This window comes from Curcuma longa, chromosome 20, assembly GCF_044706935.1.
Source record: "Curcuma longa cultivar G26 ecotype Majalengka, Jawa Barat chromosome 20, ITB_CL_G26_1.1, whole genome shotgun sequence".
Taxonomy (NCBI): Eukaryota; Viridiplantae; Streptophyta; class Magnoliopsida; order Zingiberales; family Zingiberaceae; genus Curcuma; species Curcuma longa.
The window spans coordinates 8,327,292-8,343,604 of NC_133880.1; the positions used below are offsets into that span (position 1 = coordinate 8,327,292).

The 16,313-nt window shown below is 33.1% G+C and overlaps 2 protein-coding genes across 2 annotated transcripts; one reads left to right on the top strand and one right to left on the bottom strand.

The window, feature by feature from the left end:
- The first annotated feature begins 620 nt into the window (after positions 1-620).
- On the top strand, positions 621-3,188 carry LOC141812999 (proline-rich receptor-like protein kinase PERK5). The gene is made up of 9 exons (XM_074700921.1): positions 621-672; positions 787-1,005; positions 1,131-1,625; positions 1,715-1,801; positions 1,878-1,948; positions 2,135-2,211; positions 2,325-2,469; positions 2,545-2,706; positions 2,879-3,188. The coding sequence occupies exons 1-9, from the start codon at positions 621-623 to the stop codon at positions 3,167-3,169; spliced, it is 1,599 nt and encodes a 532-aa protein (XP_074557022.1). The 3' UTR covers positions 3,170-3,188.
- Positions 3,189-4,811: 1,623 nt separating this feature from the next.
- Positions 4,812-5,629, bottom strand: LOC141814054 (uncharacterized). Its single transcript, XM_074702058.1, has 2 exons — positions 5,448-5,629; positions 4,812-5,348 (listed from the first exon to the last, which is right to left on the bottom strand). Exons 1-2 carry the CDS (start codon positions 5,580-5,582, stop codon positions 4,878-4,880), a joined length of 606 nt encoding a protein of 201 aa, XP_074558159.1. The 5' UTR covers positions 5,583-5,629; the 3' UTR covers positions 4,812-4,877.
- Between the last annotated feature and the right edge of the window lie 10,684 nt (positions 5,630-16,313).

The following is a 16,313-nucleotide window of genomic DNA, read 5'->3' on the forward strand; positions in this document are numbered from 1 at the left end:
GTTGAAATTTGAATATGACTTATTTTTTAGAAAATCGATCAATCATATGCTATTATATTATATATATGGTTGACTTTTCCTAAACAAACTAATTTAATAAAATTTAACTAAAAATTCAATCAAACTGATTGAATGGTGGTGCAAGAAGCTAGCAGTCCACCACCAACCCAAATTAGGCAACCTCTTAACCAATTTAGTTCATCTTTTTTTTTCCTCCTTTTTTTCTCTTCGTTTCCTTGGCATGTTGTTTGTCTTCCTTCTCGCCTTTAATTCATCTCACCTCCCAATATATTAGATCCTACATAGCTTTAATTTCTAAAGATATATAAGAGAGTGGTGCTTGTTGCACCATCTCTTTCCTCTCCCTTCTTCCTTAGTTTCAAAAGCAATTCAATTGTGCAAGATAAAAACATTTGTAGTAAGTTTCTTAATGTCTTCCTTTCTTCTTCGTTTTTACTAAAATTTTCTTACATTTTGAATACAATGAGCTATACAGGATGCATGCATGCATTTGAATCAAGCATGGAACTTTTTGCAGGGATTCTTGACATGCATACCCAAATGAGAAGATATAGAAAGGGTGGTGAAACTCATAGATTCTGAGTTCCATCTCTAGAACAATGCCTGTACCTCCTCCACCAAGCTCCTCATTAATGGTGCCACCTCCAAATGGTACTAGTTCTCCTCCGCTAAAAGTCGATAGCTCACCGCCTTCATCCATGCACCTTCAATTTCCCCATCACCAAGATGCTCGTTGTCATTAATTGTTTCATTATTTTACATCAGAGTGGGAGTCGAAGAATTCAACATCTTTAAAGTTATCGACAAACTCTAATCACGGCGATCAACCGAAGGCGAATTTGCCGATCGTCATAGGAGTTGTGGCAGCGGTTGGGCTGTTTGCCGTCTTCTTGATCTTCGTGTGCGCTTGTTGCTGTGCCAAGAAGAGCAAGAAGAAGAGGCCTCACAATGCAATGAAATACTATGCCGATCCTTCATTCAAAGGTGATGTTATCAAATTCTCATCGCCAATTTTTTTTATCTGAATTTGAATGCCAAGCATGCAAAATGAGCAAAGCTTGTGCAAAGGATTTTGTTTGTCCTCAAACAAATTCATGTGTGATTTGTAGACAGTGACTTTTACAGTGCGCCACCTCCAAAGTGGCACAATGGAGACCATGCAGTTAAAGTTGGGCCACTGCAGGGCTCCATGCCCAGCATGACGGGCAACGATGATATGACTGTAGGGTTTACAGAAACCCACGCCCCGAAACCATTGCCGCCTCCCTCCCCCATCGTCGCCCTTGCGGCTTTCAACAGCAGCACGTTCACATACGAGGAGCTGGTAGCCGCCACGAGTGGCTTTTCCCCTTCCAATCTGCTGGGGCAAGGAGGGTTTGGATACGTCCACAAAGGAGTGCTGCCGAATGGGAGGGAGATTGCGGTGAAGCAGCTCAAGTCAGGGAGCGGGCAAGGGGAGAGGGAGTTCCATGCCGAGGTCGACATCATCAGTCGGGTTCACCATCGCCACCTTGTGTCTCTCGTTGGCTATTGCATCTCTGGTGCACAGAGGATGTTGGTCTATGAATTTGTTCCCAACAAGACCCTTGAATACCACCTCCATGGTCAGTGCTTGCCCAATTTTGAACAGGGAATCAAAAGTGATTCTTCTTCCTATTTTGATGATCTATCTACTTTTATCGATCGAGTGTAGGGAAGGGACTCCCAGTGATGGATTGGTCAAGGAGACTTAAAATTGCATTAGGATCAGCTAGAGGCCTTGCCTACTTGCATGAAGACTGTGAGTAAATACAATTGTACGTGTTTATTGTTCATTTTTGTAAGCTCTGAATAAATATTATCATCCTGAAATCAAGGTCATCCTAAAATAATTCACCGGGATATCAAGTCTGCAAACATTCTTCTGGACCTCAAATTTGAAGCGATGGTATGGAAGTTTGATCGATGATATCTCAAATTCTTTTTGCTACTTGATATCAGTCATCTACTTAGAGTGAATCATCATGATTAATATTGTAAGAAAGGGTAGAAGAAGATCAAAAAGAACTATGTTTGCAATAACTAAAAGAAACTTAAGAAGCTATGAGCAATGATTACTATTAAAACATTTCAGGTGGCAGATTTTGGTTTGGCTAAGCTTTCATTAGACAACCACACTCATGTTTCAACCAGAGTAATGGGAACCTTTGGGTGAGCAATTGGGTGTTTGCAGAGTATCTAGATTGAAATGTTCTAGTAGATATCTTCTTTAATTTGTTTTTGAGAAATAATAATTCTTTTTTTTCCCTTTCCTTGATGGCTAGATATTTAGCTCCTGAATATGCATCAAGTGGAAAGTTAACAGAGAAATCTGATGTCTTCTCATATGGAGTAATGCTACTTGAGATAATAACAGGAAGAAGGCCTGCAGACACTCATTCATTCATGGAAGATAGCTTTGTAGATTGGGTATGTTTACTACAGTTATACTGGAGAATTGGAGATAATTAATAGTCTTAATATCATTTAACTTGAATCAAATAGGCAAGGCCAATTTTGTCGCGAGCTTTGGCTGATGGAGATTATTATGAATTAGCTGATCCACGCTTAAATGGAAAATATGATCTCGTTGAAATGGCGCGAATGGTGGGATGTGCTGCTGCTAGCATTCGCCATTCGGCCAAGAAACGTCCTAAAATGGGTCAGGTGCGATCCAATTTCCAACTTTTACTTGCTTGAAGTAGTTCACTAAGCTAGCCTAAAAGTCCATGTTCACATAGGGTTGTATACCTTAAACTTCAATGTATTACTATTGGATGTTCTAATGTTTTTTACATGAAACATAACAAACTCTTATGTACTTGTAAATATACCACAGATCGTTAGAGCACTAGAAGGTGTTGTACCACTTGAAGACTTGAATGAGGGAGTGAGGCCGGGCGAAAGTATGCTCTTTAGCTCAGGCTCGGACTATGAAACTAGTTCATACAACTCGAGCATGAATCGCATTAGGAAAGTTGTACTAACTCCTGAGTACACTGATGAATACAATGAGCCAATTTCAAAGTATGAACCCACTCTTCCTTCTCCATCAAACAGCGATGGGTTCTTTGACGACGAGTTGGATCATATTGAAAACCAAAGGCATGGACATCATTCACCATTATGAAGATGCATTTTGGAATATAATCGAGTTCAAGTTCTCTCTTCGGGAGAATGTTTCCTCATATCCAATCTCCAAGTTGATCCCTTTATGTAATCTTTAACACAAAAACAAGGGGATTGGTGACTAAAGATGTATTCTTCAATTGTTTTGTCTGATTGAGAGATAAGTATATGTACCTTTAGTTTCATCCATAGCTAAACTTCTCTGAAAGAAAAATAGCTCAATAGAGATTTTTTTTTCCCTAAAAGAATATACACACCATAGTAAAAAGAGAAATACTTATGATTAACTTTTGTCATCGTATGCTTGTCTAGCTCTACACTAAGAGTAACTATTTGCCTTGTGCTAGATTATTCAAATGTAGGATGCATTGTCTTTTGCTTGCATTGTTATGTATCTGAGGAACTAGCATGTGTTATAATACTATCTCTTGTGAATATAGAATTTTGTAATGTAATACACAATCTCTAAGTAAAACATTATATCTTTGTGTGAATCTCATGTCACAATGTAGAACTCTATGCTCTTATATCTCTTTGGTAGCCTCATAAACTAGCGATTGTAAACTTGCAACGAAGGCCTCTAATTTTTTCAAACTGAATTCGAACTCATAATATTTTATTTGAGTATTTACATAGTAAAACTTAAATTTTAATTTAAATAGGTTAAATAATTCGAATTGAAGTTGAATTTAAATCATTTTGAAGTCGAATCAAAATTAGAATAATTCGAACTTAACTTGAACTCGAATTTTATTTTGAATCGAGCTCTCGAGCTAAAATATTTATATTTTTAAATTTTAAATTGAATTCAAATATGACATATATTTTTTAAATTCAAATATTTATATTTTCATATTATTCAATACTATTCAATTTATTTGCCCTCCTATGAATATCAGGCTAAAAAGCCCGAATAAAAAAAATAGAAAAATAGAAAATGTGCATTAAAGAAGATCCATTAATGATGTTCTGTCTACTATCTGGATGACACCCAGAGGTCCCAGACCCATCAGTGGCAGCTCATTAAATGACCCTCCTTTTCAGAAGAAAACCTACTGCTCAATTTTAATGCATGAAATAGAGCTGCCAACTAACCAGCAAATACAACCCAATCCAATTAACAAGAGCAGTTCAGAAAGAAAACACTAGACATTTGTCCTTCTTTCTTTCAGCTTTAAACTTCAATTACTTTTCAGTTAGAATTGCCAAAACATTTATGCCTTGATTAACTGATGTTTCCAACCTATCAGAATCAATGCATCGATCTGCATTAAAAAAACTGGAGTTTCCATGAATCAGATCATGTATTAAATATTTAAGTTCTGATCTACCTGAACACAACATCAGTCCTGCACATCAATATTTTTATTATGGACCATGTTTGTTAGATTTGATGTTTGGTCGTGCTTTATTTACTCTACTAGTGCCTGGTTGGGTGAATTTGCAAAATAATTTAACCAAGCACGATTTTCCTGAAGAATGAACTAATGAAAAATGTATGGAAGCGATCAGATAAATGCATTGAAGAGAAATTTGGGAGGGAGATGAATTGATTAGCAAAACAAACCTCTACAAATCAACAAAAAATACAAAATAAAATAGAAATATTTTTTTTTAAAAAAAATTAAGGTTTTGTGTTTTTTTTTACGAAACGAAGAAAAAATTAGATGCAAAAACCCTTCATCGTATCAATTTGTAATACGAGAAAACTATAGGGTGCTTAGTGAAAAATTGAGGACGTTTCGTGGTCTCTTCTTCGCCGGGGGTGGCGGCGGCGGAGACAGCACCGACGCCGCAGCGAGACGCACGTCGCAACGGGGGCACCGCGGGTTCTCCTTCGATATCATAACGTAGGAGAGGCAACCGGGGCACCCAGCCACCACGAGGCTCCCGCTGGCAGCGGCGGCGGCGGAGGAGGAGTCTCCGTCTCCTCCGTCCGCCGCTGACCCCTCGTCTCCTTTGTCCGCGCGGCGCTTGATCGAGGCCGTGGTGACCGATGAGGATGACGACGAGGGAGAAGGAGAAGCCGAAGTCGAAGCAGAACCCCCTCCGCCGCCGCCCCTCTGCCGCTCCGTCTCACGCTCCAGCGCCCGCTTCACCTTCTCGATGGTGCACACGCTCTGGCTCCCTGGGAGCGCCGCCGGCCTCAGGGCGCCGTCATCGGGGGCCCGGTTGAGGTCCTGCGACGCGATCGCCCCATCGATCAACGACTACTCAAAATGGAAAAAAAAAACAGAAAATAAAAGAATAAGAACCAAATCGATTGATTGCGCACCCACCAGGGGAAGGAGATCGTCGTTGTCGGAAGAGATCTGGAGCGGCGGATCGAGGGCTTTGGATGAGCGATTGGATCCGAGGAGATCGAGGGTGATGAGATCCCTCTTCTGCGCGATCGAGCCAACCACAATCTCCATTTCATTCAAGCGAAGAAGAAGAGTTTGAAGAAGGAAAGGATGAGAAAGCAGAGCTGCAGAGAAATGATGGTTTAGTGTGCATTTAAATGAAATGACATAAGATTCGGAAACGCTTTCCAATTTAATAGGACTTTTTCATAAAATTTAAGGCAAACTTTAGAATTTATCAAGTAGACACTTTTTTTTTTTCAAATTGCTCTTCCGTGTTGTCAAAATTCGAACCCTTGTTCTCTTCTGTAAGTCTGCTGTGCTGTATCCTTGTCCTCTTCTACAAATCTGCTGCGTCATAACCAACTCACTACTCAGTCATGCCTCGGGGGCCTCTTCCACTCAACTCGTTTTGCTCAATGTATGACCGATATTAATCGACATTGATTTTAATAAAATTTTAATCTAATAGTAGTCATCCAACACTTTTAATTATAAATATTAATGTTTTTAGAGTTTAATTTAAAAAAAATAAAAAGAAAATTTTTAAAAATACAATAGTACTAAGTTTACATGAAATTAATGCCTTTAAAATTGATAAATAGTTATGGCTAAAAATATTTAATGACTCTATATAATTAAAGATCTAAAAAATATCCATCATAAATTTAGAACTTTTAATACTGTTAAATATTTATATTAGTTTAATAATTTAATTTTAAAATTAATTTATTGAAGACAGAATCATATATATATTTAATATGATGATTTCAAAGTGAATTTATGAGGCAATTTTTTTTAAAAAATGATTCTTTTTATTCATGTCATGAAAAAAAAATCTTTTTAAAAAATATCAAAACAATATTTCAATCAGAAGGTTTAAAAAATACTCATATGTGATATGTCTCGGAGTAGCTTTCACCAAAGTAGCTCTAACATTTTTTTTATATTTTATATTTTCTAATTTTTTTTAATATGCTAATTAGAAGTGAAAAAAGAAAAAGAAAAATAGGAAAAAAAACAAATAGAAAATCATAAGAAAAAACATAATTTTAATTTGAAGAAAATTAAAAAATAAAAAAAGAAAGCAAATAGAAAACTTTAATCTAAATTAAAAAAATAAAAAATCTTCTTAAAGTTTAAAAGATATTTTGATGAATAGTAAATTCTAAATGAGGCGCCATTTATTTTATTAAAAAAATTCTTTTTTGACGATATAAATAAAAAGAGTATTTTTAAAATTTTCTGTCAGTATTTTATAATTTTTTTGTACCATAGTTTACATATATTTTTTTATTACAAAAAGTATTTTATTGATAATGAAAATAATTATAAATAGAGGATTTGGGCGGAAGTAATGTGGTGATGTGGAAATTCTATGGGATCATAATTATGAGTGGGATGGGAACACCTCATAGCTATCTTTCATAATTCACATTTCTATTGTGGTCCAACTCTTCTTTTTTATGTTCTTTTTCTTTAAACAAATTCTCATATTAAAAAATTTAATTATCAATATATCAATTGGATGTTAATTTGCACACTTGAAAAAAAAAGATTTTATAGTATTGTTTATATATTTAAGTTCCTTATTATTTTTGTTTTTGGTTAATGTAAACCTTAAATTGTAGAATTTGTATTGTTAATATTGATTACATTGTTATTTGAAAAATAATTCTATAATTAATTTTTAATAATCATATTTATCCTAAATTAATAGTTTCAAATTGAACCAAATCAAAATCAAATTGAAAATCTCAATTTAGTTTCAAACCTAACCAAAATACTTTCAATTTAATTTTTCTCATCAAACTAATAAATTGAGTTGTACTTTTTATTAGTAAGTTGACAACTTAACTTTAGCAAAAAAACCCAATGAAAATCATAAACTAAATGCCAATATGATCATGAAAATTTAAGAAATTTCTCAAGGATTGAAAACTATTTTCTCATTTTTAAAATGTTCATGAAATTATTTCATTATGACCGCAATAATTAGTGACACGTGACTTTATTAGGCTGAGTCATAAATATTAAGATTTTTTTTTAAAAAAAGTACAATTTAATTCAAAAGTTTCTTTTTCATAATTATTCAAGACTCTTCTTTGGAAAAATCCATCTTTAATACTTAATACAGCTCGAATCAATCAAAATTGGATAGAAAATAGTTGATATGGTAGAGAAGGATAAATCAAGAGTCCCATTCCTCACAAGCTAAAGTAATGATTTGGACTTTGACTATATAAAAACCTATAATTATTATATGTTATGGTCGTAAAGAGTGAGGTCTCGGTTAGTCAAGTATGAAAGTGGCTCGTCGAGTTGGACTCAACGTAATTTGTAGAGTCCGAATCGAATCGAATCGAATCCCACGTCATACCGACGCCCGAATCGATCCGGAGATCGGATGGAAGCTTTTCATAGACTCTGAGCCGAACCCCCCCCCCCCCCCCCCCCCCCCCCCGAGTCTTACCATCGAAAATGAGTCGAATCCCAACACAGGTCTAATCCGAATCCTCCAAGTAAAGGATTCGGACGGGCTCCTAAATCAACCGAGTCGACTCGAAGATCGATTCTGATTCGCAGATAAATAAACTCCAAGAACCGAGTTGGCTCGTAGGAATGCTAACTTCGGAGGCCGACCCGAATCCTTGAGACGGACTCTCCCGCTCGATCCGAGTCGATATAGTCGATTCCTAAATTATGTCGAATCCCCATGTACCTGACTCCACCCTGATTCAGTCCTCCTCATCCCCCATTGCCCTGCCCCGTCAAAGACCACTCCCTCATCCTATGGTTATAGGTGTCCTCTGACACCAATCATGGTAACTCTCTGACAGACGTACGTGACATGATCCCTCAGATGCAAGTCAATGGTGTGACACGTACTTTGAATATCCTTTGCATTCTGGCAAATTCACAATGATGATGGGACCTCTGCCATACTCATGATGGGACGTGACTCCTCAGATATATATATAAGGTTGGTTTTGCATAGAAGAGAGATATGTGATCTCACAATCGTGACTTTCTGCTCTGCCTTTTTCTCCATTTTCTTCCTATTCATCTTCATTTACGGACCGACTTAAGCATCGGAGTGGTCGAGCCAGGGCAGCCCCTGGCCTTCCTTCTCACTGTGATTGTGGTTGCAAGCTGCATTTACTCTATAGCCCCTTCCTCTCCAGACCTCATTCGAGCTTGGTGCTGAGAAGAGTCTGTGTATCCAGAAGTAGATCTCAACAGGAACATTATAGATTGATAAAATAGTAGGAGTATGTCATATTGGAAGGTGATTTAGAGACCTTGAATACTTCCGACTTTGGGACACTTATTTTTCAAATGTGAGACTAGTAATTTTGTATATTAAAGGTTGGATGAGCATATGGCACATGGAATGCTATCTTAAATGGTGTGCTAACGTGGTTGTAATGGCTCTGCTATCAAGGAATGCACGAAGTGTAAATTCATGACATTAAATATTTAAGATATATTGAACATGAATATCTACTGAATGTCCGAAATTGTAGATGTTGAGGTTTTGATAAACATTATATCAGTATCTTCAGAAATAACAATTTCTTTTCCTTTATCTAAGGGATCATTAGTGTATGTACTTTCTTTAAAACTTGCTAAGCCCACTTCAAGTAAATTTATTCTGGTTTCAAGGACAGATACCCGTGTTTCAAGTAAAAGGTTTTGAGCAAATGGTAACATCAAAAAGGTATTTTAGACAAAGATTACATATCTATTTTTTTCATAGTTTATAGATTCCTCTTTTATCTATAAAAGGATAAAATCTACAAATAAAATAAGGAACATTATTAGTTCCTTCTCTAAGTATCCAATCATGAGGGCAACCTCTTTGGTTGGATCTTAAGTCTGTCAAATTTTGAGGGATGCATTGAGAGTACATTAAGTCTAAGTTTCAAATCTGTTCTAACTGTTCTTCTATATATGTTAGTTAGATCTTGTTGGAAGGAGTTATTAGTCATACCATGCTTCTCAGCAAGTCTGTAGGGATGCTAGATATCTATGAATGAGTTTACTAGTGTATAATATGAAGAAGAAGGGATTTCTTTCATATCTTCTACAGATGTAATAGAGTAGATAGAAGAAACATCAGAGACATCAGATTGTACTTCTATTAAGTCTAACTTTGTGCATCCTACTAATTGAGCTTCTCTTGTATAAAGATTCTTCCTATTAGGACATGCAGATGATAAGTGTCTTGGTTCAATGCAGGCAAAATGTAGAGTCCAAAAGGATGTCCGTATCTCCACAATGACATGATATTGTCCACTTTGGGCCTAAGCCCTCATGGTTTTGCTCTTGGGCTCTACCCAAAAGGCCTCATGCCAATGGAGATACTTTTCACCCTTTTAAACCCATGATCTCCATAATAGGGTGGACTTTAAAGACGATCACTAGGTATGTAACAAATTATGCGGAGGGATGTGAGTGATATAGATGAGATATATCCTTCCCATATAACGGGAGTGATATCTTGCGACCTTTTGATAGAGTAGGACCACGAAATGCATTATCATACTCAAATGAGTCAATATGAGATATTGAGCTTATTTGCTTGAGTGAGTCTACTTGGGGATCAAGAAATATAAAGATTGATAAGAGGATGACACGGTCTATGCCTCATTGATCAATCTAGATATCGAGGATAGAAGGACATGGTCATACATTATCATAGTCACGAAGGTTATATCAGATCTCGATATTCTTGTCACTTCGGTAGCAATGATGCATTGCTAGATGTCACTCATTACTTATGTTTCTAAAATGGGTTTAGAGACATTGCCAATGTTACAAGAACCTATTGGGTCACACACAAATAACACTTTGAAAAATGATACGCTACATCAACATGACACACTCAAATAGGACCAACTGCATGGATGTGGGACCCACTGCATGGAGTGTGTCATGTTAAGTTTCATGCTATATTTTTCATGTTGTATTTGCTCTAACACTTTATTTGGAGATGAGTTTATTTTAGTTTGACTAAAGGAACAATTAAGCTCATTGGATGACCTAGACTTGAGTTAGACTCAAGTTAGTTGAATTTGAGTTAGACTCCAATTAAACCAAGTTGATAAATGAATTTTGATTCATCATGCATGATTAATGTGGATTAATCATGCATTAAAGGAAGAGGAAGTATGCATCATGCGAAGTTATCATGCATGATTTATAGGATTAATCATGCATTGATGAAAGAATACCAAAAGTCTAAAAACCTTTGGTATTCATGGCATGAGTATAAAAGAGTTTTTCTTGCAAAAACTCATGGATGGTTCATTTTTTTCTCCTCTCCTCTTCTTCTTGGCCGAGCTCTACAAGAGAGGTTGCTAGCACAACCAAAGTCTTCTTCAAAAAGTGAGTGTTAGTGTGGATACGCATAGAGGCACGAACACTTAAACGTGCTAGAGATCCGACAACCTTTGAACGAGCGAGATAAGCGAAGGGTACGCATCAAAGGTAAATCTTATTAGATAGGATTTCATAGATCTAAACTTGTACGGATTTTTTACATGGATCGCTCAAGGGATCCTATTTTCCGCTGCAAATTTTATACCTTGCAGATCGCCGACAATCTAAGCTGAAGTTGTTGCCGTCGCGCCCGACGAAGACACGAAGAAGATGGAGGCGCGATCGGGACCCAACGAAGGCAGACTCGCGATTTCTAGGTTTCCTTATCGGCTTATCGGGTTGGTTTAGGATCCAATAGATCAACAACCCATTAACCCTAAAACCTATTAACCAGTAACCCTAAGGGTTTAATCTAAACACATTAAAGGTTCAACTTGGACTGGGGGGCCATGGCCCCCCCCGGGCCCCTTAATACATCCGCCCCTGTTTATCACATAGGATTCCCAACACATAGACCCCTAGCTAAGGTCCAGTGATTGCATAGCAAGAAAATTTTTACCTCAAGGTCTTTGTACTATAGTTAATAAATAGTTTGTCAAAGCATTAATATCAACTATCTTGGAATTTGCGACCCCTGGTGCAGTGCATATATTCCATATAGTGTCAATAAGGCATTGTTAGATCTGGTCTAACTTTGATCTTTGATCTTTGATCAAAATTAAATTGGTCTTCTTCTTTATAAAACTGCTAAAGTTCTTGATTTTCAAACTTCGTAGTTATTAAAGATGTAGGAGTTCGGACTTTCTTTTATCTATTCATTGCTTGATAAGTATCGGTTTTCCTCTTTATTTTATTGTAAGAAAAAGACTTGATTAGATTAAAAAGTCTTGAAAGTTTATCAGCTAAACAGTTATCAGATCCCTTAATATATTCTCATTGGATATTTAGTCCTCTATTTATAGTGTAATCTGATCAACTTAATTCATCTTTTGATTGAAAGTCCTTTTCAGGTGCCTTTTACCTGTTGGCCATACTTGATTATGACTTCACAATCCATTCTTATTGTGATTTCTACTTTGTTGCATATAAAGAGCATAAAGGCTTCTAAACAGTACATAACTACTAAAATCTCATAATCTAAAGAAGTAAAATATCCTTTCTCTTTGTATTTTCTTGATGCATGTATGCACAAGGATTCAGAGGTCTTAGGATCATATTTAGAGATTTTTCTAGATAATGCTTTTCTCCATCCTAATTCACATCCATATGTTTCGATGACTAGATAATCAAAATCAAGAGGTAAAGTAAGTACGGGAAGTTCTTTAACCATAATTTTTTTTATCTATTTAACTAAGTCTATGTCCCATTGGTTAAAGTATCTTTATTCAATTGCTGATGTTTTATTATACAAAGGACCACTTATTTTTTCTATGTTATAAGATATTGTCTTGCATAATTTAAAAGTCCTAAAAAAGATCCTAGGGTTTTAATATCTTCCATTCTATAGAAGTCTAGTATCTTGGTATCAGTATGAGATTGGAGGGAGATTTTTCCTTGCCCAATTTATGTTCCAAGAAAGTCAATATGATTGATTGTCAATTTCATTTTCTTCCTGAAAACTATTAGTCCATGTTTGTCAAATAAATTAAAAGTCATGTGAATATGTGCATAGTATTCTTCCTTGATTTTAGAGAATACTAATACATCAACTATATATACACATGTTAAAGTATATATACCTTTAAATATATCATCCATTTTTCTCTGAAAGATTTAAGGGGATACCTCAAGTCCAAATGATATAACCAACCATTCAAAATGCCCTTATGGATAGGAGAATGATGTCCATTCAATTGATTCTAGATGCATTTTTTACTTGTCAGAATCTAAATTTCATATCAAATTTTGAATTATAGATTTTGTTTAGAAGTTGATCTTTATCTGATATTTTATAATCATCTTCATGATAATTGTCATTAAGATATTTGTAATTAAAAATCATTCTGGATTACCTTCTTTTTTTTATTCAACTTCTTTATTACTAATAAAAGTAGGACTCTATGTCTAGATACTAATATTTATATGATGTCTAAATTTAATAATTGTGTAATATGCATAGCATATTTTTTTTACTTTCAATTAGAATATTTTAAATCTTGTGTCTAATTTTTAATGTATAATAAATCTTAACTCTTTTTAAATATTTTATAAGATTTTCTCTTGTAGTTTTAAGTTTTTCTAACATGGTGATTAAAGAGTCTAGGTTTTCTTGAGTTAACGAGGGTAAGTAAACAAAAGTAGGGTTGATGACAACGATAGAGATCTCATTATATATCCTGATAGTCTAATAAATAATCTGAAATATAATTAAGGACTATTACATCTAAATAATTCTGATCTAGTTTTCTTGTTGATAGGATCCTTCCACCATATTGTTTTGTCTAGTTAGCCCTACCGCAGCTAGTTGGCGTGAGGTCCCACTTATATATTTAATTAAAAAATAATAAAATTAAGGCAAACCTATAACTTTTACATTAAGCAAATGATAAATAGCCACTAAGCTAAAATTTTATTGTTAAAATTTAAACTACAATATATATGATTTAATAATAAAATAAAATAATTAATGTATATATAAAAGGAAGCATTAAAAATAAATATCATTAAAAATTAAAGATAAATTCTATATTAATTAGTTTATCTGTGATAAATAAAAAGAAATTAAAAAATCTTTAAGATTCACACATATGTAATAAATAAAAATAAATTAGAAAAATGTTAACATAGCAAGGGTGGATAGATTAGTAGTCCAACTCCTTACAAACTATATATATAGTTACCCTGTACACTCATCTCCGTGAGCACCTCGTTAGTATTTAGTATTAATTTTTTTTTTAATTTTCACTATTTTCATTTCCTTTAACTTAAACTCTAATAAAAATAAATTAAAAAATATTTAACATTAATATGGGTAACAAATCAAACATTTAATTTTTATCCTACGTTAATTATTTTTTTAGATTTTGATAATAAATAAAGAATAATTAATTTGTATTAAGATTAACCTATTTTCTTCACTTAAAATATATACTTTTATTTAAAATTTTATATTTTAATCATCTTAAAACAATATAATTTTTAATTTAACTTCTCTTGAGAGTAGTTTTTACTATTATTTTCTTTGTCACTTTATCAATTCGTTACAACTTTTCTTTGATTTTATAATTCGATTTTGGTGCAATGTCATAAGTTTAAAACAAAACAAAATTGGGAAATGAAAAAAAAAAGTTAGAAAAAATATGAAAGAAAGCAATAACTGAATGTATTTACATCTATTACAAGGAAATCTATTTGAATATATTTTCTTATAGTCAATACCAATCTTTAGTGAAAAAAATTTATGCTACCAATTTTATCTAAAATATCACACAATCTCATTTTTCTCATTTAGTTTTCACACAAACGATAAACCCTAAAATTTTCAACTAAAAAATCCAAAAACTTTATGCCTCGGAAGAGAATAATTTTGGCCAATCCTTTTTATGTCCACAATCCTCATTTTCTTTTAATATAACAACTGTCACATTATTTTTTATTTCATTTTCTTTTTATGCACACAACAACATAATTCATCAAATTTATTTTTTAATTTTTTATGATGAAAGATAATTTGCAACTTATTATCTTCTTCTCTATTTTAAAATATATATTAGTTATTATAATTTCATATACCATCATAAAATTTAATATAGTTTTTCATTTTTCATATTTTTGCAAATTACTCTTCACATATATATATCAAAATAAATATTTGTAATTCAAGAATTCAAATCATTAATTTATGAAAACAACTCGGCCACCATGCATCGATGTGTCACATACATTGAATTGATTGCATGAACATTTTTACTTTGATTATTATAACATGAATATCTGCCTTTTATTTTATTTTATTTTATTTTGATAATTAATAGGTAAACAACTTTCTCTTATTTTATTTTATTTGACTTTACAATCAAAAGTTGATTTCTAAAATATTAATATCTATTAAAATTCAAACTCTAATCCTTTTAATTTTTTTAACTGCTATACTAAATCCATATGTAAATAATTAATAATTTAAATGAAAAATATTTAAATATATTTTTATTACAATAAAAATGATTTATCCTAAATTAGTAAAGATGGATAATTTTAATAAAATAATTGAGCTTAAAAGACAAAAGGGAGCATATCAGAGACATAAGGTTAATTCTTATCATATATAATTTGACATTTACAAAAAAAAAAATTTGAAAAAAGATATATTTTATTAATAAACTAAATAATTATTGGTTAGTTATTTTAAAATTTTAAAGAGCAAAATATATATTGTTGTTTATTATCAATTGAGACAAGTCAATAGTTGCTTTCTACTTTAATTGTGTTTGAAGCATAACAAATTTAGTGATTGGGTATTTTTAAGGGAGGGAATAAATGAGAGAAGTCCCCATCAACTCACTGCCTCATTTAATGCCTGCAGAAGTTTACAGGGGGAAATCTTAAATGCACCCCTAATTTTGCATATTTACAAAACAAGTCCTTGTTTTTTTATTGTTTTATTATTATTGTTTTATAATTAGTAATGATATTTATATACATGGACAGAAACCGATTAGTTTCTGTTTATTAGTCAGAAAAAACAGTTGCCTTTTATTTTTTTTTAAAAATATTAATTTATGAGATAAATGAAATTATAGGAGAAAAAACAGTATTACAATGGATATATGCAAAACAATAAACTTAATTCATTTGCTAGTTTTTTTGTATAAAAGATATTTAATCAATGATAAATAATTATCATTGATTTAAATAATTATTGTTGCAGCTGGTAGAAGACTTGCTAACTCTAAATAAAGTATCATTGGTTTTGTTTGTTTAATCTAATTCTGTGTCTTCAACTCAATTATTTTCTTGAAAAGTGCGAAATAATATTTTAGTAAAATATAAATGTGTTAAAAAAATAATAATTCAGAGCTATTTCTCATATTGAAGCAAAAGATAATGCAAAGGTTGCAAAGGGAAAACCATCAATCCAATTAAATTATCAAGTAGAAAAATGAGCAAAATCTCACAATTCCGACATAGTACGAACAAATTGATCCTTAGAAGAACAATCTTAGCAAACACGAACTTAACTCCAAAAAAATTAGAGAGAAGAAATCATTCAGAAAACCTGACGGATAATTTATTTTTTACTCTATAAATGATGAAGTGAATTTATTTTTTTACTTTTCAATTTCCAATAACTTTAGTTTATTTTCTTAATTAAAAATTAATGATCTTCAGAACCAACAAGGTTTTTCTACTCATCATATGATCGATATACAACAGGAGACGATAGAGTTGCAACGCATTGCACATAGAATCTAATAGTGT